At 42.6% G+C, this 26171-nt stretch overlaps 1 protein-coding gene and 1 long non-coding RNA gene across 5 annotated transcripts in view; one reads left to right on the top strand and one right to left on the bottom strand.

Moving 5' to 3' along the window:
• Positions 1–26171, bottom strand: part of LOC306975364 — a 712990-nt gene that overhangs the window by 540908 nt on the left and 145911 nt on the right. The window lies entirely within an intron of this gene.
• Positions 1–26171, top strand: part of LOC306975210 (MAM domain-containing glycosylphosphatidylinositol anchor protein 2) — a 489592-nt gene that overhangs the window by 399898 nt on the left and 63523 nt on the right. For all 4 annotated transcript variants that reach the window (XM_079572669.1, XM_079572670.1, XM_079572668.1 and 1 more), the window contains exon 12: positions 7075–7252. In XM_079572669.1, the coding sequence (XP_079428795.1) occupies positions 7075–7252 (178 nt within the window). The remainder of the gene's footprint in view (positions 1–7074; positions 7253–26171) is intronic.

The following is a 26171-nucleotide window of genomic DNA, read 5'->3' as shown; positions in this document are numbered from 1 at the left end:
ATATTGGATCATTGCTGTCTTGGAGGGGGGCACAAGCTCTCCCTACTGACTGGCTGCCTACGATATTACATTTTCAGCACCAAGTGACGCTTCTGAGGAAAACCACAGGAAGTGATCGAAACTAGTAAAGCAGGTAAACAAACCTTCTTTCTTACTAAAAGAACAATCTACTATAGCTCTAAGAAAACAGTTTTAACCTTTTTCAAAATTTCAGAATCCACAACAATGACATTGCTCATCTATTTTTACTGCTCAAAAGAAAAAAGTATGGTCTAAAACAATGTCAGCTGCAGTTCTGACTGAAATTGTACACAATCTTTTGGTCAAATGCTCTCTGTTGTGGCCAATTTAGCTTTGAACTATCAAAATGTCCCCTTATTTACCTGATTGATTGACTCTTTTCAAATGATTGAAATTGATGGAAAACATCAAGATTTTTGGTGAGATGGTGAAATCGATCTCCTGACAGGAGAACAACTGGTTTAGTGAAAGGAAGGACAGTACAGCAGTAGTATCAGTAAAAGCAGCAGCACAAATCCGTTTACAAATGTATTCTAACGATCTGCCTTGATTGTCGTAGTTTTGCACAAAAAGGCTGCAATTTTAGCCAAATCCAGCTGGATGTACTGCTCATGCTGACGTTCAAAGCTTTCTGTTTACCTGCAAATGGAGGCCACTGAAAACTACCCCATAATTGTCAGATCACTCAGACGCCCAGTAATTACTTAGTGGTGTTGTTCCCACACTATGGTCCTCCGCTCTCACCCGCTCTCACCCTCAGCCATTCAGCTCCTCCTCCTATTGTCGAGTCACACAGCGAGACCAAAAAGGAAAAATATCAACCGTAATTTGTTAATAACCTTTTACAGCAACATTTTTTGGCCCGTTTTAAAGTAGTTCTGCTGTTGTTTTCAGTTAAATGTTTTTTTTTTATGTTTCTGATTTGTTTTTTTTCACAGATATTTTTTTTAAATCAGTCCAATAAATGATGCGTGGTAATAAATCACATCTTAATTACTCTCCACAGCAATTCACATTCTGATCTCAAGTAATTATTTTTCAGCCTTAAGCATTTCACTAATTTTAGCTTCACTTCAGGGCTGCCAGTGCGTTGTGGAGTTGACTTTAAAATGATTTTATTTACTTTGAATGTTTAAATGGCTTGGGCCCCTCCTACCTCTCTGACCTGATCTGACCTGATCTGCCCTGATCTGACCTGATCTGACCTGATCTGACCTGATCTGACCTGGAACCTTCGTGGTGACCATGCTTTTTCTGTTGCTGCTCCAAAGCTGTGGAGCATATTGCCTACAGAGATTAGACAGGCTCAGTCTCTGCCTGTGGTCAGGCGCATAGACAGAATGTTTCAAGAGTAGTTAAACCCTCTTGAAAACGTGCCTTTTCTCGCAGGATTTTAATCACTGAGTGAGATGTGTTTCAGATTTCCTACAGCATGTTGTAGGAAATCAGCATTACTGGATTTGTCTTGGCTGTATTTTGTTGTATTTACCGGACTTTGCATCATGTGTTAAGACTGTTTATTATACGGCTCTTCACAACGTAAGTAGAACGCTCCGTTGATTTGAATGGGATTTCCCAACGTTCTACCGGTCATTATTTTCTGATAAAGGACCTTTGAAAAAAATAATGACCGCTGCCCATGGCAACGGAGTTCGTGCTTTCATATCACTCCGCGCGTACGTAGTAGCGACACTATCTGTCCCCGTCACTGAGAGAGAAGTTGGGGGAATTGCTCGTGAAGTTAGCGTGAGTCTGACTTTCAATTTACCCAAAGATTCACCACCATTCCTCCAACTGCGCCTTCAACTAAGTAGCTAGGCTAGCTGCTAGCCTTGCTGCTTCTAGCCTAGCCAAACGCTGCAGCGCAACGCGCAAACTTTTGGGAACTATTTGTCGCGGATGTCATTAAATAAACCTTTCGGCCTTCATAAAAGCGTACGAAGTTTATGTTGTGTGTGTTCAGTTGGCAAATGGCCGTATAATAAGCGGGATAATGTATAGAACGCTGGTCATTATCGGGAAAATAAGTACCTTCAGCGTTCTATACATTATCCCTTACTTACTAACTTTTCCATTGTTTTATGTTGTTTTTACGCCATTTTGGCCAACTGTGAAGTTTTTAAAGTGCACTTTAAATAAAGTTGGTATGGAATGGTTTCCTCCTGGAACTGCCACCTTAACGTGGTGGAGGGGTTTGAGCGCCTGAATGATCCTGGGAGCTCTGTTGTCGGGGGCTTTGTGCCCCTGGTAGGGTCTCCCATGGCAAACAGGTCCTCTGTGACGGGTCAGACAAAGAGCGGTTCAGAAGCCCCTTATGAGAGACCAACAGGCCTGAGAATCGTGAGCCCGTGGACCCACCACCTGCAGGAGGAGCCATAAGGGGCTGGTGCAATGTGATTTGGGCAGCTCCAGCAGCTGCCCCCGCGACCCAGCAACGGGCAATTTGAAGAAAATGGATGGATGGATGGATGGATGGATGGATGGTAAGCTGGGTGAACACTGCGATTTTGACCATCTGCAACGAACAACCACTGGATCGTATAGTGAGACAGGGACAAAGATGAAAGTAGAACCGTCGTCAGTGTGATATTTTGGAAATGCTAGTCGCAGAGTGAGCCTCCTCTCGCTACAGCTACGATCTCTGTCAAATGCCTCATTAACAAAATACACCAGCAAACGCTGCACCGCCGGCAGAGTCATGAGCAACACAGGTCAGGCATGAACGGGGCCGCATTTCACTTTCCCTGCACTTTTACCCCGGAAATAAAGACCGCTAGAAAACAACGTAGCTACGATTCTCTCTTTGAACCATCGCACAATGGAGACAAGATTCAAGATTTATTTATTTATTTCAGCTCAGCTAGTTTTTTTTCAAGTGGTTTGCCTTATGATTTGACAGTAGATGGCACTGTTTCTATGTTTTTCTTTATATATTAGTCCCTTTTCATTTCTATTCTTTGTTTCGTTGCAGTTACTGAAAGTAGTAATAGAAGTAGTTAATATTCAAACCGACCAAATACTTCACTTTGGCTGGTTGTTGTCGTAGTGACTTTGGAGTAAGTTGTTTGCGATTCAGCCGTTGTGCCACCAAAACCCACTGTCAAGGCAAAAGTGTAAGCTCCTCTCTTGTTCCCCTCTGGCTTGTGTAGTTGCTACAAAACCGTGATTTGTTTTCCTGCATATCAACAGAGCGCTATCGAATAAGATTTTTATGTCAGGGCAAAACCATGCACAAAATATGTTGTTGTGTTTTCAAGGTCAGGCGCAAAGACAGAATGTATAAGGAGGTCTTACGGTCGGCCCTATAGGCTTCATAAATACAGGGTTCTCCACTAAATGTATTCAACTCAGTAGAAGGAAAGTATGCACAAGGATTTATAGTTATTGCCATCGATATATACATACAAAATGTCACATGCTGTTACCTGAATTAGTGAATTGAAAGCATGTCAGACTCACCAATCTATAGGCACCAAGGAAAAGTAAATATTCTGACCACAGCTTTGAGTTTAATTTTCATGAACATCACAGAGTTAAATCTAATCACTTAAATCAAAAGGAATGATGATTGATTCAGAGTTATATCCACCTTATTCCCCACGAGCCTTTGTGTGAGGTATAGGAGGGATTTCCTCTGTTTGTTTGCATGTAGACCGTTGGCTCTAATCCACTTTTTATGAGCTTTAGCGGCGTAATCTATGTGGGAACACGAGCTGTCACAGCTGAAACCAAACTACGGGCCGCGATTAGCTGCTCACAATAAACTGACGACTGAAAATGGCAACGTCGAGGAGTTTTCTGACCAGTGGGCGTGTTGGCCAAGTCTCCACTTAACCCCTGTGGATATCTTTTTTCTAATTTTTGCGATCTTTCACAAATACTTTACTCTGATGTGGTACTTTGGGCTTAGAGAATGGATTGTCATCATAAAACACGTTTTGTTTTAGTCAAATATCCACTGTTTAAACTGAGCTACAGTCGGTTTATGAAGCCTCATTACATTTACGCGGAAACACACTTGTCTGTAGTTAAATTAGTTTTGCTCAAAAAACATCAGAAAATAGTTGGAATGCGCTTTCCATAACCGAGAAATTAAAAATGGATTATATCTCTGTTTTTTTAATTCAATTGCAAACAGCGAAACATGTTCCTGAGCTGCACGAGGACATCCTTTCAAATGTTACGGGGACCGATCGTTAAGAATCATCATGAAATGTTGAAACAAACGGCTATGTAAAATTAAAACTCGTTCATTTCATTTCATGTATTAATTTATTTGAATGGGACAGTGCATATTAATGAACAGACAACTAGTGCTGTAGACTCAAGACTAGTTTCCATCTGCAGTCCCATGAGGTAAAAAACAAGACAAGAACATACAAAATATAATGGTTTTACACTTTACATTACGGGCCGGTAAGTCCTTGGTAATTACAGTGGTACTTATGGTGGCATTTACACTGGTAATTCTAGGTACTTATTGTGGTTCTTACGGTGGTACTTACAGTGGTACTTACAATGGTACTTATGGTGGTACTTACAGTAGTGATTCTAGGTACTTATTGTGGTACTTAAAGGATACTATTGTGAGAAGTACAAGGTATGTACTTCTAGATACAGTGGTAACTCTTAGTAATGAACGTTGTACTTTTTGTTTTCCCTAATACTGTTTTATGTTGTTTTATAGTCACACAATCCTAGAAATTACATCTGTATGTAGAAGTACCACATGTACCACCTATGAATTGCTGCTGTAGTATTCTTGAATTACCTATAAGTACCATAGATGTATCACTGAAACTACTAGAAATGATCATTTAAAGTACCAAAGTACAATAGAAGTATGACTTTCATTACTAAGAGTTACCACTGTATCTCTTAGTAATGAGAGATACAGTGGTAGCTCTGTGTCTCCCTAACCCAAATTAGTCTCAAACCGTCATCAGAAGTTTAGATTATTTTAGTCTCTTCTTTTCATTGATATTTACTCATACTTTAGTCGAAATTAGCACTGACACTGATAGATTGTACTTGCTGTGTCCTTAAAAATGATCTGGATGTGATTTTGTATATTTCATAATTTCATAATCCTGTTCGTATCTCCATGAATCAATGCTGGAGGAGTCGGTTGTGTTGGGTCTCGGGTTAAAACGCCAGCACAAAGCTCTACCTATACCGCCCTGATTTTCATTGAAAGGACCAGTATCATGAGAAGGCATAGCTACACTGCAAGCCTGATAAATTTCACTGCGCCTGAGAGTGCAATTATAAAGCCATATGTAACAGCTTGCTTATAATTTGCTTGAGTTCAGATGCTGCAATTGCTTTGAATACGGCTAATGAGAAGCTGCCTGCCGACGTCTCGGAAAGGCAGAAATGCAGTTGCACGTTGGCAGATCACGGGAAACGCCTATAGACGGGGGTTAATTGGGCGATTAGAAGAAAGATCCTATAGTAACGATAAAGGGAATGCAGATTCGCTGTGTACGCTCAGTACTCCTCAGAACGTCAGAAGAGGCGAGTTTCTTTGATCGTTGGCGCGGAAACGTCTTCATGGGTTTGTTTATTGGCTGCATTTGATGTGATTTGATGCGTTTGATATTGCGCTAACAGTGCTAGCGCTAACGCGAACATGGAAGGCTTCATTAAATAATTATTACTTGTGTTGTAGTCTATTAATAAGGAGATTCTGACATGGGGAAAGAGGGAGAAGCTTTTAAAGTGTTTTCAAACCGCGTGGGGCTCAATTTTGGCTGGTTTATGTTCCTGCAAATATGAGGCAACGCAGACGCAGTGTGAAGGGGAAAAGTATATATTTGAGGAATCAATTTGAAAAGGACTTCTTGTTCTTTGCTGAACAATGTAGAAAAACTCAAAGCTGAACCTATAAAGGCACAGATCTATGTTCCACCGCCTGACCATGTGGATTTAATGAACTGTTCTGATCTGGGGTTGCTGCAGTTGATCAGGTCTAGATTTGGCAACACTATGTGGCCAAAGAATGAAATGTGCTGATTACGTGAACATCCTGAATGACCAGGTTATTCCAGGCTTTGTCATCTTTTCCAAGATGACAAAGCCAGGATTCATCGTGCTCCCATTGTGACAGCGTGGTTCAGGGAGCATGAGACTGCCACATAGTCTAGCTCTTTACCCCATTGAGAATCTTTGGGATGTGCTGGAGAAGGCTTTGCACAGTGGTGACACTCTCCCATCGTCAATATCTTGTTGAAAGATTCATGCACTGGATCTTTTGACACTGCAGAAGCTTATTGAAACAATGGCACAGCAAATGGTAAATGGTCTCAACTTATATAGTACTTTTCCACCTACATTAGGCACTCAAAGCGCTTTACAGCAAGGATCCACTCACCCATTCATACTCTTATTCATACACCAATGCACGCAGACACTGGGGGCAATGTGGGTGAAGTGTCTTGGCCAAGGACACTTTCAGGTGGGATTTTAACCCCGACCTTCTGATCATGAGACGACCCGCTCTACCATCTGTCGCCCCATGGTGCATGGTGCTGTCAAAGCTAAAGGCACTAACACAATATTAGAGCCTGTGACTTTTTTTTTTCTTGGTCAGGCAGTGTTTTTAGCTACACAGCAGTTAGCGCTTGTGCTTCACGGCTAGATGGTCCTGGGTTCGATTCCACCTGGATGGGGCCTTTGTGTGGAGTTTGCATGTTCTCCTCATACCTGCGTAAAAACATGTACAATAGGCCAGAATGAATGTAGTGAGTGAGTGGTTGGTGGTGGTTTGAGACTGGTCACGTCGCTTCTGTCAGTTTACCCCAAGGGCAGCTGTGGCTACAATAGCTGCTTACCACCACCGAGTACGAATGAATGAATGACTACAGTGTGGCACTATGAGGAACTTGGCTTGAAAGCGCAACACAGAAAGCTATTATTATTGTTTTTGAAGCAATTAATTTCTGTGTATGAAATATGTATATTTGATCTCATCTACGGTAATGGACCGTCATTGTAAATAAACATAGCCTCGCGTCCCCGGATATGAGGTGAACATCTCCTCCCTGTGCGCAGATGGGCCTTCAGCGCTGGTGGGAGCAGGAGATCCCGGTGGATGGGCCCATAAACAAAGGCGAGCTCATGACGCACAACCTGACGGAGCTGATCAAACCAGAGTCCTACGAGGTCCGCCTCACGCCCATCACCCGCTTCGGAGAGGGAGACTCCACCGTGCGCATCGTCACCTACACCGGTGAGTGCCACAGAAACACACCTCATCATCAAGTGCAGAGCTGAAAGCATAAAAAAGGGACTAAATCATGCTTTGATCAGGCTTTTGTAACTATGTTTGTCACCTTTGCCTTGGTATTATTGGTCTGAATGAGAAAAGTCTAAAATGAGCGGCTGAGTTCTTTCATCAGGATCACATTAGGCCAGGATAAATAAAGCAGGAAAAGTAGTAAAAGCTTGGTTTGGTTTAGGCTAACACTAGCACATGTGGCTGTGCAGGTGGAATAATTACAGGCACAGCTGCTAGTGCTATCTGTCGCTAATGTGCTGCAGAGATAAGACTGGTTAGTGTTTGTGCTTTGGTGGTGCATTATGATCCTCACTGCACAAATGATCATACGCAAGTTAATGGGCCAATATAATGCATTTTTAAGACTTGGGAAACCAGTTCTGTGCCTTAACTTTGATATTTGGTGTAGATTGATGTTTCTTAAGTATGTAGAACAAGTTAAACCACCTCTCTAGTGACATGTATATATTTAGAAATCACAAGTCTCCATTTGTAAGTGCAAAACAAACCCTGGTAGAGCTTTCTGACGATTGTCAGTCAGGGCTTGTTAGCCATTTTAATGTTAACAAGATGAGATAAGATTAAAAGTGTACATATCATGCAAAAAAGACCTTAAAACATTACTCAGCATTGATATTTTATGTTTTACAATTTGAAATTATGTCTTATGTCTTATGGGAGGGAGGGAGGAAGGAAGGAAGGAAGGAAGGAAGGAAGGAAGGAAGGAAGGAAGGAAGGAAGGAAGGAAGGAAGGAAGGAAGGAAGGAAGGAAGGAAGGAAGGAAGGAAGGAAGGAAATTGTGGAGGTTTAGCTGTAGCGTCTGTAGCGTAATTAAAAAGTGCGAGCAGCTTTACATGTAAAGCTATACTTCTATTTTAAGACCACCCACATGAGTGATGGCTGGCATGACTGAAAGAACACTGCTACTATAAAATCTCATGAGCCGATCTATCAGCCAATCGGGAGTGCAAGCTGAACTAAGATAAATGTTCTCTTGTGAAATGAATCGGACCAGGCCAAACGAAGTGGATTTATTGATCAAGGATATTTGGCATCTCTCTCTCAAAGAAGAGCTTTGATAGAAAACCCGCAGGTACTACAGCAGCGTGCAGACGCTTGGCTCCCACAGTCAGGAGAGGGGTTTACCCGTGTCAGCTGCTCAGGTACACGGCCAGGTACAGGTACGAGACTCGGGAGCGCTGATAGGCATCTCACATGCAAACTGGAAAACCTATTCTACCTACTGGTAGTGATGGTACTTGTAGAAGTTTTTTTTTTTCTCTCCATTTCTTTTATCACAAATATTTACTTTATTCCCGTTTAACATACTGTTCTATTGTTCCATGTCCTACATCTGTGTGTTGTGTTACCTATGTGTAATGTCTCCTTTGGACCTTTGTAAAATGCACTTTATCTTGCAATGAAAAAGAAAACATACAATATATTATTTTGGATTTTGCAATTTTATTTATTTTATTGGTGCCGCAGTAAATAAAATAACGCCCTCGAACAAGCACGTTTGTTTCTGCTGCACGTCGTCCGTCGTGGGTTTCCGTAAATGATGAGGGTGAAGGTGCCGGCAGGGAGGCAACGCCACCTGAAAAATATCAAATAAAAACACACAGAATTAAATTAATTTTATGTATTTTATCATTTTTATTTAAAAATTGTTAGTAGCATGGCTTTGACTGCCACAGGAGAAACATCTGAACTTCCTCATCTTACTACACATGGGCTGACGATATTAAAGGATTATCGGAAGAGACACCAGTAGACGCGCTGTTGGCTGTTTGCTAACATTACCACGACACAAATCTGCAATGGGAGTTAAAATATTTATTCAAATTAATGGTGATATCAGTGCTATTATCTATTGTTTTTATTTTTTTATTGACCTTTAACCCGGAGAGTCCCACTGAGATTAAGAATCTCTTTTTCAGGGGAGTCCAATCTATTGTACATGTTTTTAGTGGTAGGGGAAACCAGAGTACCCGGAGAAAACCTACGCAGACACGAGGAGAACATGCAAACTCCACACAGAAAGGCCCCATTAAGGTGGGAATCGAACCCAGGACCTTCTTGCTGTGAGGCGTGAGCGCTAACCGCTGTGCCACCGTGCCGCCCAAAACCTAATCTACAGGGGAATAATTTAAGTTAAAGTCATGAGTCATGTTTGTTGAAAGAAATGAGACATTTCTTTACCTGCTAACGGTCCGCCACGCTCAGAGGTTTCGCCGCTCCTGTTGACATGGTGTTTTACAGAATGCTGTGGTCAGTCGAGCAGACCTGTATGTCCACTCGCCTGACCTCTGCCTCATCACCACATCACCAAGAGCTTTGTCACCTCGAGGAAGGCTTGGTGTTAGATGTTGAAACACAAAGCAGGTAAAGAAATGTCTAAGTGTGTAAAGTAGTTTTAGTAAAAGGTGCCGTGTTGCTAAGAGTGACTGTTGTGCATTTTTAATGAAGGTATTCAAGTCGTCTTCTGTACTCAGTGGTTGAAGTCTCGAGACTTCAACCACTGAGTACAGAAGACGACTTGAATACCTTCATTGAAGATGGATAACTCCTGTACGACTGAGAGCTTACACAGACATGTTGTGCATTTTGTTATTTGTTTGTGTGTGTGTGAGTGTGTGTGTGTCTGGGGGGGTCGTTTTAATCTTTTAGGTTTAGGGTTGGCTAATTATTATTTAAAATGTGCAGATTAACTTGGCAGCCATGTGGCGTTAGCTTCTAGCTCTACTGATGTCCGAAATCCTTAACGAAACCATCTGTTTTTCTGTTTGCGTCGATTCGCAATCTCCTGAATCTGCTCCTCTTTGATCTTGATGGTTTCCTGAAGCTCGTGTTGGTGCGTGAGCAGATCAGTGTTGTTCTCCTGGGAAGTCTTGAGAGCGTCGGAAAGCTCTTGTATCGTCCGCTGAAGCGCGACCCTCTTCTCTCCCTCTGAGCTTTGTAACAAGCTCAGCTCTACGTTGTGGACGAAGTTTAGATGCTCCATTTCTTGGCGTAGGTCCTGCACTTTCATCTCCATGTTGCCTTTCTCTGCAAGGACAGCAGAGAATTTGGCGCGGCACTGCTCGGTGATGGCCTTAAACGTGTCCTGCGTTGTTTTTAAATTCTGCTCGAAGGCCTGTGCTATGGCCTTTTGCTTTTTTAACTCCCGCTCCAGCTCAGTTACTTTGAAGCAGGCATCTTTCGTGTCTTTTTGCTGTTTGTGTAAAGTTGCTTTTAGCTGTTTCTCTGAGGACTGTAGATCACATTTCTCCTTCTCCAGAGTCTTTACTGCGGCGTTCTTTGCAACGAGGGCCGATTCTAGGTTGTCCACCTGCACGGACAAGCCATTTCTTTCTGCCAGTAATCCAGCTTTCTCTTTCTCCAGGGTCTTTGCTTTGCTGCGTTCCTCTGCCAGTGCTTTGTTCTTTGCAAGGAGGGCTGATTCAGCATGGCCCAACTTCAAGGTCAACACATTTCTTTCTGCCTTCAATTCAGCCACGTTCTCCTTCAGAGTTTTGACTTTGCTCTGTTCCTCTTCTAGGGCTTTCGTCTTTTCAAAGAGTTTGCTTTCTGTGTGGCTGATCCGCAAGCTTTGGCTATAGATTTGCTCATGCAATTTAACCTTCTCGTCTTCTTGAGATTTAACTTTGCGCTGGGCCTGTCCCAGTGTCTTATTCTTTTCCCGGACTTCTGATTGTAGGTGTCCTACCTGCAAGGACAAGGCATCTCTGTCTCCTTCCAATCCAGCCATCTTCGACACCAAATCTTTCATTTTGTTCTCGATCTCTGCCAGTGTCGCATCCTTTCCAAGTAGGACTGATTTTAGGGAGCCCATCTGCAAAGACATTTCATCTCTTTCAGCCCGCAATCCAGACATCTCTGCCTCCAGATTCTGAACTTTGCTCTGAGTTTCTGCCATAGCTGTATTCTTTTCATGGACTTCTGATTGTAGGTGTCCTACCTGCAAGGACAAGGCATTTCTGTCCCCCTCCAAGCCAGCCATCTTCGACACCAAATCTTTTAGTTTGCTCTCGGTCTCTGCTAGTATTGTGTTCTTTTCAAGGAGGGCTGCATCTAGACTTCCCACTCGCAAGCAGAGGCCATTGCATTCAGCTTGCAATGTAGCTTTCTCCTCTTCTTGAATTTCAACTTTCCTTTGGGCCTCTTCCAGTGCCGTATTCTTTTCGAGGAGGACTGATGTTAGGTTGCCCACCTCCAAGGACATGTCATTTCTCTCTGCCCGCAATGCAGCCATCTCTGCATCCATATTTTGAACCTTGCTCTCTTCATCTAGCAGGGCTCTGATCGTTTCTTTTATGGTGGACTCTAGCCTCTTCACCCGCAAGCATAAGAAACCGTTTTCTTCTTGCAATTTTGCCATTTGCTCCTCTTGACTGTCAGCTTCCCTCTGTGCCTCTTCCAGTGATGTATTTGCTAATTGAAGGGATACTTTTGCCTTGCCCATCTTCCACATGAGGTGAATTCTGTCTGCTCGCAGAAATTCCATCTCTTCCACCACTGTATCCTCATAACGGAGCATTGATTCTACTTCTGACCATTCCTCCTCGATACTTGTAACTTCATTCACAGCCTCTTGTGTTGCCAAAGTTTGTTCATGGAGCTGTGATCGTAGTTCCTCCATTTCTGACTCCCATCCATCTTTCTCCCCTTGGAGCAGAGTGAATCCATCCTGGGCCTCATCTTCCAGAGCTTTAACTGTGCTCTCAGCCTCTTGTAGTGCCTTATCCTTTTCAGTAAGGGCAGATGTAAGGTGTTTCACTTCTTTGTAAAGCTTATTTATCTCACCTTCAAGACTGGAAATCTTTCTCCAAGCATTTGTGTTGTACTTCTTCTCATCATGAAGTTCGGTTTTTAGTTTATTCATCTTTAATTCTAGCCCATTTTTATCGTCTTCCAGGGTTTTAATCTTTGTGTTGGAGGCGTCGATTTCTTTCTGCCATTCCTTCTTGGCTGTTTGCATCGCTGCCACGCTGGAATTTACACTTTTGTGTTTCTTTATCTCATAGTCTTTGGTGATGAGCTCTGCCTTCTGCTCCTTCACCTGTGCTACAAGAGCCTCTATTTGTCGGAGAAGTTCCTCCCGGGAAGCTTGGCTTTCACCCGAATCCATAACATTAGACTTAATGTCAGGGGCAGATTCCTGGACCACTGAAGGACCATTTTCTGCAGTTTGGATCTTTTGAACAGGCTCCATCAACGGTTCAGAGCTCTGTTGATCGGATTTCAGCAGGGCCTGAACCTGGCTCTCCTGCTCCTTGCGCTCCTGACCTCTGCGTTGCATCCGTCTAATCTTACTTGGCGTTTTTTCCACCTTTGCAGACTGGATCTGAGAAGTCTGTTTGGTGTTCATTCTGCTTGTCTTACTTTTAGCGATAGAAGACAATATTAATCTCTCTGTGGAGAATTTCACACGCTGTAACGTGAAAGTGTGTGTTAATTCTCAAAACAGTGGTGAACTAGCCAACAGTGTGTGCTCAGCTCAGCGTTTATGTCGAAAGTGATCTGTCTCATGATAGGAATGTGATGTGGGACTCAAGGAGCGGAATATTCAAATGAGGTGACATCACATGCGTCATATAAGTATGTTCTGTTGCCACGGCAATAGGTTGCATTCATGTCAGAATGTGATGATGTCATAATGTCAGGCTTAGGCTAGGCCACGCCTCCATGCATAATGCTAATGTTAGCTTAATGCTACATATGCTAATGCTAGCTTTTTAGCCTTTTTTCTTCCTCTTTTGCCACTAAATCACTGAGATCTTCCTTCAGACTCAGATTTACACTGTTTTATTCTAACACAGCCTTTAAAGTTTGGACATGGTGAACTCAAACGTGCGGAAATTAAACTTGACGCAACTCAGGATATGTTTCCAATGAAGGTCGGGCCTGTCACAACAACGGAATCCGAAGTTTGACATTATTGAGCCTCAAAAATCTCACTATGATATTATTGAAAACATTTAAATGCCAAGAAAACTAAGACTAAATCTTAATAATTACAGTAAATCTTTATTTGAAAAGTACTTAATCTTAAAATATCCCACTATAAACATGAAGTTCAATGTAATACAACCTCTTCAGGCTAAAAAAATTAAAGCAGTACTAAGTAACTTATTTACCTTAATAAATCCTTTCCGTAGTCCCTGTGGGGGTAATACAAGTGTTTACGGGATGATTGGAGGGTCTTTCATCTCCCCCTGGTGTCTCTGGCCAGAAAACCATGTTGACTGCCCCCGGTGCGGAGAAAGCAATACACACTAATGTAATCACGAAGAAGAAGCTAACATGCTAACGGGCAAAGCTAACTGCGGGCTAACGTCACTTTAAACAGTATTTACAGCCAAGTTTGAGTGAAAAAAAACATGTATTGTTTATCTGTCATATAGTAATTATCATTCTGCATCAGGGAACAGCATCGAAGCACAGTTATAAGAGGATTTACTTCTATCATCTGAGAGTAGAGGTCGACCAATATATCGGGCCGATATTTGGGTATTTTACAATATCGGCTATCGGACGATCTAATGCCGGTAAAAGGCCGATATCTCCGGAACCGAATGTGTAGCGAGTTCTGGGGGGTTTTTGCATTGGAAAGAGCTTTAGAGAGCCTTATTATTACTTACTTACTTTGTGCTGATGGAGAAGTTAGGGCTGGATGGTTAAACGATACAAATGGTATCAAATCAAGTTTGAGGTTGGAAGATCAAAAAAAAATAAAAGTATCGAAAGCAGGTACCGAAAAGGAATATAGAATCTTTTTTTTAGATCAGTCATTTTATTTCATTTAAGGCCAGACAGATTAACAAACAATATTACATAAATGAATTTAAAAAAAGTAGAATGATAAAAAATAATAATATAGAGGTGTTCCAGGCATGTCCTAGTGGGAAGAGGCGTCGTGGAAGGCCCAGGACACGCTGGTGGGACTATGTCTCCGAGCTGGCCTGGTGTCGCCTCGGGGTCCCCCCAGAACAGCTGGAGGAGGTGTGCGTAGATCGGTGAGTCTGGGCATCTCTGCTGAGACTGCTGCCCCCGCGACCCGGCCCCGGAAAGAGGGGAAGAAGATGGATGGATGGATGGATGGATGGATGGGTGGATGGATGGATGGATGGATAGAATATGAATATAGAATCTTGTGTTGATGCTGTTAGTCAGCAAAATCTTAAATAAAAAAATGTAAACACAAGTTGAAAAGGATTTTTTTTTTTTTTGTTTAAATTGGGAAAGACGAGTGGGGTAAATTTTGGGTGGGAGAAAAAAGTACACTTGGAAAGTGTTTTTTCCTGCCCTTTTGTAGTTAAAAGAAGTGTCTTGGTTGTTTCACTTCAAATAAATGATACAATTGCAAAAGAAAGGAAATGGAAGGAAATAATTTAGTATAGGTATCAAAAAAAGTATCGTACAGGTATCGGTATTGAAATCCGAGTATTGTTAAAGGGACTATAGGGAATTTAAAAATGTTAAATTTATGTATTTTCCTCCACCTACATATTCCAGCCATGTCCTAATGTGTAGAATGAGCCCAGACCTGTTCACCACAACTGCCTCTAAAATCCTGCACTGTCGCTCAAAAAGGTGTCACTTCGGGTCCGAATTGCCGTCATGCACGAGCTTAATATAGAAGGTGCAGTTTCACATATGGCCTGAGGTGGCAGTAGTGACAATAAAATGGCGCACTTGCATCCAACCCCTTTAAAGTACCGCTATCAAACAAAAATGTCACGGTAAACAGGAGAAGCCATTCACTTTCTACCGTACAATTCCGTCCTGCCCTCCATGTTGTTTCTGGACTCTCCTCAGACCTTTGCCCTGTCACGTAAATTCAGCCCATTACCTAAGAAATGCCCCGAAACTGCCTCTCTCCCCGCGCCAAGACGAGAAAGGTCAATAAAACGGTAGCTGCGCACACGGAGTCGCCCACTTCAATCACAGGCACTTTGTCCAAATGAGCCGTGGCACACTGAGTAACACTGAGTAACGGTTGCTCGCCGCTGACCTTCCCGTCGCGGTGAGGCCGCGCGTCGACTCGGTTAAACACGATCGCATGTTGTTCCCGGGCCGTCAAGTCCGTCATGAGTCAAGCGCTCATTTTCCCTTCAACGTAACACAAGTGGTCAGCTGTAATTTGGTCTTAGTCATCCCGTTCAAAAACAACAGGCTCGTCCTTAAGTGCAGTGGAAAAGCAGATAATGTTAAATAAGGAAAAAAATGACTATATCATGGCGGCGCTCCTTGGTCTTTCACACACATTCATTCACAAATAGTGGCCTGTTTAGCATCTACGTGTAGCACAAAAGGCGACCGAGATGACGCTGTAATCCAAATATGGTCGTTTCCTTTCCTTCGCTGCGGATAAAGGCGAGAGAAATATACAGGCGCTCTGCACAACATCTTGTAGCTAACGTTCCAGTCTTATTTAACAATATTTTTTTGAAGGTTTTTGATGTGTAATTCCGAGCATGATTAACTGAGCTCTGAAAGGCAAAAGAAACAAGGCAAAATTTGAATTTTTACAGATTGTTTTCATTTCTAAATACCTTATTCAGAAAGAAGACAACAACAAGATATTCAAAATCCCCTTTCTAGTATATCAGAAAAATGAAAACATAAATTCAAACCTTTCATCTTTTTATGGATCAATTATTTAGAACTTGTCACTGAAAATATATGCACTGGCAATTTGTGTGCATAGTTTATAGTTTATTGGGTTAGGGACACCGAATGTTAAAGGAACAGGCCATACTGAGATATGTTCTTACCTGAGCTTAGACGAGTTGATCCGTACCTGTCTGGTCTTTGTGTGTGCACGTGGAGGAACGTGGTCGCTTCTAACTTCACCCTGTTTGGAGCTATAGGAATATGTTGGAAGAGGCCAAATGCTAGCAACATCTTCGGTCGTTTTGCACGACTGAGCGCACGCATGGGGTATGTTTCAACTCGTCTAAGCTCGTGTAAGAACATATCTCAGGATGGAAAAATGGTGGCCTGTTCCTTTAAGCCACACCACACTCTGAAACACACTGTCATTCATCCTGGCCTATTGTACATGTTTTTATTGGTAGGGGAAACCGGAGTACCTGGAGGAAACACCTCCTGGTGGGAATCGAACCCACGACCCTGTAGCTGTGGAAACATCAGGTACAAGGCCTTTAAGGAAGAATAAATTTAATCAGACAGGCCAATCCTTCAATGAAACTTGTCAAGAGGGCCACTGTGATGCAGGGTGCCCTTCTCCAGATCTTGAGCTTGGACTGGACAAACTATAGCCTGATGATTTTGCCTATTGCGCATGTTTTTGGTTAATGTTGGAATCTGGAGCGCTGAGAGGAAACCAGCCCGAGGGAGAACATGCAAACTGCACACAGAAAGACCTCACTCCGGGAATCGAAGGAGCGCTTCTATTTCGATAAACTTGGGTGTAGAAGCGTCCTGGTGCGACGAAGGTTGTGATAGATACAGACGGCATCTCTGGACTCGCCCATTTATGGTCATGTTTGAAAACAGTTAAGCGGGAAAACAATTTTGAAAAAATCTCTAATTATTCAAAAACTACTTTAACAGATGCTGAATTATGAATATAGTTTTCTACTGAATAAAGATACAAAGACATGAAGTGGATCAAAGTGGTTCTGCAGCCCATAAATACATTGAAAAAACGGAGAATGCTAACATGATGCTACATGTTAGCATCGGGCTAATGCTAACAGTTAGCTAGCACTAGCTACAACTGCTGTTTTTTCACTTCTACCGAACAATCTGCTGTGAAAAAATATCCATATGGACCCGATTTACACTTGACTTTATTTGTATGTGATAATTAAGTTAATATTCCACCAGAAAATGGCTAAAAAGAGGGAAAAATTGTGTTGCCCAAAAGATTCTATTTTCCCCCTCAGTGAGGCCACGCCCCCTTCTATGACGAGATGCTGTCTGTATCTATAAGTTAGAGGAAAAATCTCCTTTGTGAATTGAGGCTGGATGATGGAGCGGAGAGAGAGCACATTTTGAAAATCTTGAGGGGTGATTGTCTAAGAGTCAAAGGTCGTGAGTGGCTAACATCGACTGAGAGGCGACAAACAAGAGAGAGAAACCCGGCACTGACCACCGAACTAACCACTGAATTTACACCCCTGTATTTTTCTCTCATTTCTCATCAGCCTTGGCTTTGTGTCCGTCCCACAGCTGAAAATCAACCTCGCAGACAGGCAACACGCCGCTTCCTGCCAAATAGGACAATCACGCCGCTTATGCCGCCGTCAGATTTCTATAATTCACTTGATTTATCGACAGTTTTTGCATCACGGCTTTAGTAGTAGATTTGCTGCCAACACTCCATCACGCGCGATGCTCTGAATAGCCTCCAAAAAAAAAAAAAATAACCCACACAGTTTGCCTCTGGTGTATTGAATACTCCGTAGCTGGCAGTCTGTTGGTTTGCTGTGAGCGAGAACTGGCTGGAACTGAAAGTAGCACAGTAGCGTTTCGGCGAGGGCCCAGCGGTAGGTACCTGAGATGTGCATTTTTCGGAAACAAAGCATCTGTTTTTTTTTGTTTTTTTTCTTTGGGAAACACACGGCGCCGACTCCTGCCTGAGAAGTACGTACTGCAGCAGTGGTGAATAATTCAGCCTCACTGCAGCTTAAGAGAGAGGGAGGAGAGGGAGGAGAGGGAGTCCGACTGGTGACTTCTGTACACTGTGATGCTCTGAGGTCCTGCCAGGGAGATGAAATGACTGACTGGCAAATGGGAGTGTGGACTAAAAATGTATAGGGATTCACAACAGAGAAGAAAGTCCTTGTATTATTTAGAGATAGTTTGTTTTTGTTGTCCTTATAATGGGTTCGTCTTTAGAAGCATTTAGCCATGTTTAAATCATGGTTTAGTCATGTATGGGCCTTCTGGCACCGATCTCATAGTCATAGTCAATCAATGTTTTTGCAAACTATTGAAAACATGCAAAAATGTGCAGGCAAGCATAATTTAGATTGCAGTGCTGTGTAGATTTAAGGACCTAGCAGAAGGTACTTGGCACTATTTCAGATTGGAAAAGCTGAAATACTGCATTCTTAGGTACATTAGTTCAGCAGTTCATTAGTTCAACTTTCTTTCTGCCTTACTATTAACAGACAAAACACTTATAATGTGTCTAATTAATTATATTCTTGTTAATGTTGCGAGTGAGAGGCGTCAATGAGACGAGCTGTGTGCTTTTATTTTGGCGCGCTGGATTGAAACAGGAAGTCACTTCTTGGGCGGCATTGTTATGATTTGAAGTTATGCACAGAGTCCATTATGGCACTACACTAAAAAGAAATATTCTGAGGTTTGCTTTTGAGATTATTCCGGCTTTATTTTGAACACACGACATTGAGTTTTGCCTTAAATAGTAGTTTAAAATGATAAAGCAGTGAATAAACAGCTACATCCTTGAAGTAGGAGGTACTCACAGTACCACTGAAGGGTCCTAGTGACAAAAAACTGTTCTCACCTCGTCATCAGAACAGTTCCATTAGAGGTAGGGACAGATAGGACACAGTTTTAACAACTATGTTGAATCTCCACACAACATATGATCGATTCAATGTTGCCTGGCTCTGCCATACTATTCCCTGTCCATTCCACGCAGGGAGTTAGTCTGGTCACGGAGCAATTGGAGCGGTTTGAACGGGCGGGCCTAACGCGCACAGATTGTCAGTGAAATAAACCAATTAGCAATTAGCGGACGTGACGACAGCTGTAGTCCAATTCACAAAATATGAACTGAATATAAACTCACGCGGAGGCAAAATTCTCAACGACTTCATCCATGATTAGTTTTGGCTAATGTTAATGTTAACTGAACTAACAACATAGTGATGCAGCGAGTGACGTGACCTTGTCAATTCTCTGTGACGGTCGTGATTGGTTCGACCTGAGCCGCCAATCAGCAACTTGTTTACCATGTGTGGCCAGACCTACCTTCTTTCGCACAGAAAAGAAGTGGGTGTGGTTTATCAGGCTAGATTCAATACTCCAGCTTGCTTCTCTTTTATACCAAAACATTCATAACTTCTATGCCAGTATATCCTATGCCGCATGTGTCAAACACAAGGCCCGCGGGCCAGATGCGGCCCGCAAGATGATTTTATGTGGCTAGTCCGTTCCTGCGCAGAGTTATGGATTTTTAGCCCGCCAATAGGGAGGGGGAAAAACGGGAAAGAATTCCACACATGTCCAGCAGAGGGCACTGACATATTAAGAGATCAGGATGAACAGCATATTATAGCCACTCGGTAAATGGTCAGTCTGCCCCAGTCTATTTCATTCTGAAACATTTATTCAAACAGCTATGCTAGTACTGTATATCCTATGGCACATGCGTCAAACACAAGATGATTTAATGTGGCCCTTTGTAGAGCATGAATTTCTGAGTATGTAAAAAAAGAAAAAAAAGGAAGTCTCTAGCAGTTATGGATTTTTAAAGAAGTAGCCAGAATGCTCACTCCAGCCACTGGGGGGCAGCTTAAATTTTTAAAAAGGAAAGCATTCCACACATGTCCAGCAGAGGGAACTGACTAAATAAGAGATCAGGTTATAAACAGCATATTATAGCCACGTGGTAAATGGTCAGTCTGCGGCTGTGGCTACAATAGTAACTTACTGCCAGCGTGGAGTGAATGAATAATCACTTTATGTAGCACTCTGAGAACGTGTGACACGGGCTGATGAAGCAAAATAAGTGTAAGCCGTTGTAATATATTTGGCCACAGTCCTTTATAATATATGAGGCCCACACCCGCCGTAGGGGCTGAATTTCGGCCCACAACCCAAACGAGTCTGACACCCCTGTGGTTAGCTTACTTTAACTTTCCCCTTGTTACGAAGAGTACATAAGTGCCTCCATCTTTGGCAAACTTGCAGAAATAAACTGCAGTTATCAGCCTGTTTAATCCATAGGTGTGATAGAACGTGTTTAGTGTTGTGTTCAGGCTTATAGTTTATGAATAAATGAATAATAAAAAACGTAATTAATTTAGTGTAAAGGGGAGAAAGCTGTGTGAAACATTTACTATCTCTGCCGGGACGCAAATTCTTGCCCCTTCAGAAAGCCGTGCACCTGGAGCGCTCGCAACAAACCCCCCCGGGCCACCCCCGTCTCCACATTATTGTCCAGGCTCAAACTGTACCGGTCTGTAAGGATCTGCTGCTGAGGAACAACGTCCCACAGGAATCCCCCCCCACCCCGACGTGAAGCGCGGCCTGAACCGTCTCTATTATCGTCAGCTCTCATTCACCGACAACCGCGAGGCACCCGGCAGCTGAGCACCCGAGAGCGCCCGACAGCTGCGCTCCACTGTCTGCAAGTGGAGCACAAAGATAACGCACGATGATCAGGCGCTTATTACATAATGTGTGCACGTTAAACTCTACACTCTAGGGATGTTTCCATATGACTAAACTAATACACGTCTATTTGATTAGTCCGTGTCAATAAGTGTTTATCAGGGGATGATTTGTGACGAGTCGGAATTGTGTCTCGTAATGTGGATGGCAGGAAGACAGAACAAAACCTCAGTCGCAGTAAAGCAAACATGTTTCAGTTTTAAGCCCGATTGTGGACGCACAGGAAAAGAAAAGTGGACACACAGAAAGCAGTGGCCAATGACAGCGTGGAATACACACAGAAAATACATTAGCTACCTCCCTTTTCATTTCTCTGTCACAACAACGGCCAAAACAACTAGTTAACGGCAGTATGGTAGAGCAGCGGTTAGTGCTCTCGCTTCACAGCTAGAAGGTCCGGGTTCGATTCCCACCAAGGACGGGGCCTTTCTGTGTGGAGTTTGCATGTGCTCCCGGTGTCTGTGTAGGTTTCCTCCGGGCACTCCGGTTTCCCCTACCACTAAAAACATGCACAATAGGCCAGGATGAATGATGTGTGTGAGTAAATGTATGGTGGTGGTCAGAGGGTCCGTTGGCGCAGACGTGTGTAGTCGCGAAAGGGCCTCTGACAGTCTCCCCCAGGGGAAACTGAAGCTACAAACGTAGCTTTCCACCACTGAGTATGGAGTGAATGTACAATTGTCTCATGTAAAGCGCTTTGTGACCATGTCTGTGAAAGGCGCTATATAAATAAAGATCTTCTTCTTCTTAATGGCCACAGTGAAGACCACGCCAAACAGCACATCACTGAAAGTTCAAAAGAACAACTTTTTAACCTTTAAATGTTACCCTACATCATTTTTCTTATTTTCTAAGCATTTGGAGGACAAACATCAATGTCATTAGTTTATGTTTATTTATTTTTTTGATAGACCTCTGAGTTACCTGCCTTAAACCAGTCCAAACCTGATCTAAACCAGCACACACCAGTCCAGCCAGACCTGATCCTTGTCGAAACCAATCGAAACCTCCTCTAGGCCACTGAAAAACAGCTCTATACCTGTCAAAACCAGCATCAACCAGTCCAAACCCAGTCTAAACTGGTCCAAACGAGGTCTACACTGGTATAAAACTGCTCTAAACCGGTCCAAACCAGTCCTAAACTGCTCTAAACCAGTCCAAACTACGTGGGAACAGGCCCAAACCTGCTCTAAACCAGCATAAACCAGTCCAAACCTGGTATAAACTGGTCCAAACCAGGTCTACACTGGTCTAAAACTGCTCTAAATCGGTCCAAACCAGTCCTAAACTGCTCTAAACCGGTCCAAACTACGTGGGAACAGGCCCAAACCTGCTCTAAACAGCATAAACCAGTCCAAACCTGGTCTAAACTGGTCCAAACCAGGTCTACACTGGTCTAAAACTGCTCTAAACCGGTCCAAACCAGTCCTAAACTGCTCTAAACCCGTCCAAACTACGTCGGAACAGGCCCAAACCTGCTCTAAACCAGCATAAACCAGCCCTAACTAGTCCAACCCCAACATATACTAGTCCCAACTGGATATTTTGAGTATTAAAAACTTGAACTGAATGGTAGTGATAGGCAGAATTAGAAACAAAACATGATTTGATAAAGTCGGCTCTACCAAACGGTTGAGCAAACTATTAAAGGGTTAAGCCACATTTCGACCACAAACAGATAAGCTGCACTTAGCCGTCACGTCACACCATATCTTATTAAATCCACTGGAAATACGTTTCTTCATGTTGACTACTTTTAATTTCCATTTGAGAGAACTATAAACAAGTTCAGGAAGGCTTGTACCTGCAGCACTGAGGTCAGTTTTTCTCCTCCAAAGAGAGAAATGAAGCAGGAGAGAGGATATAATCACACTAAATCCAGTCGTGTACTGTCGTGTGGACCCTCCATTCTTCACAAAATCTTTTAAGACTGAAAAAATCATGCTGTGTTGTGTGCTCAGCTTAAAGGAGTAAAAATCAAATTAGAAACATGTCAAAAACATGTACCGACATGATCCACGTCTGACTTAAAATGAGGATTGTTCCCTTTTCAGTCAGGCTTTTGCAAAAACAAAATCACGATTTTCATTTGAAAACTGATCCCTTTTTCCACGGCCAACATTTATATTTATCATGTTAATGCAGTGTGTGTTTGAATATCCATAAAGCACCAGTTCTATTAAGCTGCACAGCAAGCATTTCCCTTCCCGCTGCGTGAATCGCCGTTTTACATAATCTAAAACTGCATTTCCTTTATACACTTTCCTACTACATGAGGTCTTTCTTATTGCAGGGTTGAAAATAATATATACTGATGTTATTAGAGAGAAAAAAGATATCGGTATGCACACAACTACGACTTCCAGAGTCCTACTGTTATTACTGTGATAGTAGAATATCCCTTGTGTGATAGTAAACGCCTGCAGAGGGCGCACCACCTCCTAACGCTGTCCTCTTGTTAAGTGATAACTCTACTTTTGGGTCCAAAGGAACTTTAAGGGGCTAGATGCAAGTTGGCTGTTTTATACTCACTACTGCCACCTCAGGTCATACGTGTAACTGCACCTTCTATATTAAGCTTGTGCATGATGGCACTTCGGACTCGAGGTAATAACTTTTTGAGTGACAGTGCAGGATTTTACAGGCAGTTGTGGTGAATAGTTCGGGGAACATGTAGGGGAGGAAAATACATAATTTTAACATTTTTAAACTCTGTATAGTCCCTTTAACTATCACTATATTATTATCACTCTAATGGGATTTTGCTGATTTTAACCTGCCTCAGGGATATAATTTTCAACATCTGATTACACAGAAATATTATATGCACTCTGGATTTTCTTTAGCAATGCTTTTCTGACATTTCTTTTGTTTTTCCATGAAGGTTTATTTCAAATACAGAGATATGTTCATTTTGACTGGAGAAATACTTATTATGATGTGTGGTTTAGTGCAACCAGTTTTTGGCCTTTTGTATGTTGATATTTCAGAAACTTACAATATGTTATGACAAAGTTTGTTTGTCCATGAAGTAGTTTGGAAGTAGCTTGGTTGTGATGTGTGATGTCACACTCAACATCATAGTGATGATGGGTGAAGTGGTTCAAAGAGAATCAATAATGGAAATTAGCTAACACGGCGGAAAGAGGGGAGTTTGTTCCCTCCCAAAGGCTGTCTACACCAGAGTCGTGGGAACGTATTTTGGTTCGGGGATGAAGAAAGATCTCCCCCAAAAAACTCTTCCTCTGTGCATGCTTCCAATTTAAACTATCCACCAGGGGTTGCTGCAGCCCCCTCAGCACCCTGGGCTCCCACGGTCTTGATCTACACGTCATTATTTAGCTTAATTTATTGCTTTTGGTTCATTTTTAAATGAGTGGATGCCCCCGTGAGATGTTTGGATCTACAAGGAAGCCCTGACACTCTGGACTTTGGTTATGCCGGGTCTAGACAATGAAAATCAGAGCAGCTCCTTATGACGAGTGTGGCCAGAGGAGCATTGGCGGTCATTAAATGTAGTGCACCAAGAAAATCACTACATCACCACAATCATTGCTCACAGTCTTGTTGTCTAAAAGGTGTCCGTTTACTTCGTAATTGTCTAAATCTTTCCTTGTTCTTGTATCTAAGGGAATGGTTTTAAGTCTTAGGAATGCATAAATGCGTAGATATGTTGCTTTGTGGCGCTGATAATGTTGTATTGGGGGATTCAAAATCAAAGAAAAATGCCTTTCTATAGCGATATCCACACTGAGCTACACACGCTCGCCATCTTTCTGCTCTTCCTCCCCAGCCACATCGAGCAAAAACGTGTTGGCGAATGGGTCGTTTACCTGGCGAACATCTCATTCGTTTTGCTACAGTAAGCGCCGCCAAGTTCAGAATAAGGTTTTTTTTTTGTGGTTGTTGGCCGCGCTGATGTTACCCGGTCGGCCCGGCGAGCGTCGGTGCTTCGGCGTGAGCTGGCGAGGAAACACAAGAGTGGTTACGGTGCCCCACTGGAGCGTGAAGGATGGGAGTTGTCAGTGAGCAGCATATATCTCCCTTTACTTTCCGCTGCAGTGACTAACTCGGCATCTGCTTTTCTCCCGACGCTTTTACACCCCGCCCCGCAAAAAGAGGAACATCTACTCGCTTGAGATTAGTACCATTTAGTGTCTTGGTTTGGTATTTAACTTGTGATATGTGTATAAAAATAATGGTCTTTGTATTTGATGGATGGACAAACTTCCCTATAGGCATCGCTCCTGAACAAATACACTTAGCTGACCACATACTATGCATTTCTTGACTGTATGTGGACCCCAATCCTTTCACTATTGTAACGATGAACTGTTATAACTGGTATGGGGTCCTTAAAGGGACTATACAGAGTTTAAAAATGTTTAAACTAAGTATTTTCACCCTCCTACATGTTCCAACAATGTCCTAATGTGTAGAATGAGCCCAGACCTATTCACTTCACTTCTGGTCCGAATTGCTGTCATGCATCAGCTAAATATAGAAGCTGCAGTTACGCATAAGTCCTGAGGTGGCAGTAGTGAGCATAAAAATGACCAACTTGCATCTAGTCTCTTTAAAGTGATAGTCTGGAAGTCTAAATTCTTTACAAATTATATAAAATATGCAAAATCGACCACCTGGACTTGAATTTTCTTGTAAACTAAGTAATAATATATATTTACAAGTCCCTCCTTCCCGGATCTCAGCAACTTAATCAGAGTCTAGTATCCTCCTGCGTTGACGAATGAGACGAGCTTTTCCTGTGAACCAGACAATGCAGGATTTTAGAGGCAGTTGTGGTGAATAGGTCTGGGCTCATTTTACACATTAGGACATTGTTGGGACATGTAGGGGGAGGAAAAATCATAATGTTTGCTTTTTTAAACTCTGTATAGTCCCTTTAAGTTCTGTCATTTTACAACTGAAGCATAAATCAGACATAACACATTTTTACTTATTTGGGTCCTTATTTTCAAGCAACACTAGTCTGAATATCCTTAACATGGATGAAAGTCCTCATCTGGCAGTGCTCGTTGATGTAAGTCCAGGGTTGAACGCCTATGGCCCCAGATAACCTCTCAGCGCAGTTGTAAAACACATGCTATTCCTTAATTTCACATTTCTATGCCTCTTACAGTGACTTACACACAGCGTAAGATGCTTGTCATAAAACGCAGCGCCGCTTTGAGCTGCATTAAAAGCAGCTTTATGCTCCGTCGGGCTCTAAAGCCACGATGTCAGCCCGTAAACACTCTTCAATGCGATCCCTGTTACAGCATTTCCACATCTCAAACTTGTTTACCTCATGTGCATAGCTGTAGACAAAGGCGTAATGTTTCTGACACTTGAGCCAAAGCAGATATTTAGCCTTTTATTTGCCCATTTGTGTCTCCTTTTTGCGTCATTTGGATGATGCCAGTGTGGTCGCCTGTTTCTATGCGTTTAAGCTACAGTAAATCGCATC

Source organism: Gobius niger, assembly GCF_951799975.1.
Source record: "Gobius niger genome assembly, chromosome: 15".
In the NCBI taxonomy this organism is placed as follows: domain Eukaryota; kingdom Metazoa; phylum Chordata; class Actinopteri; order Gobiiformes; family Gobiidae; genus Gobius; species Gobius niger.
This window is presented reverse-complemented; position numbering and strand designations above follow the sequence as displayed.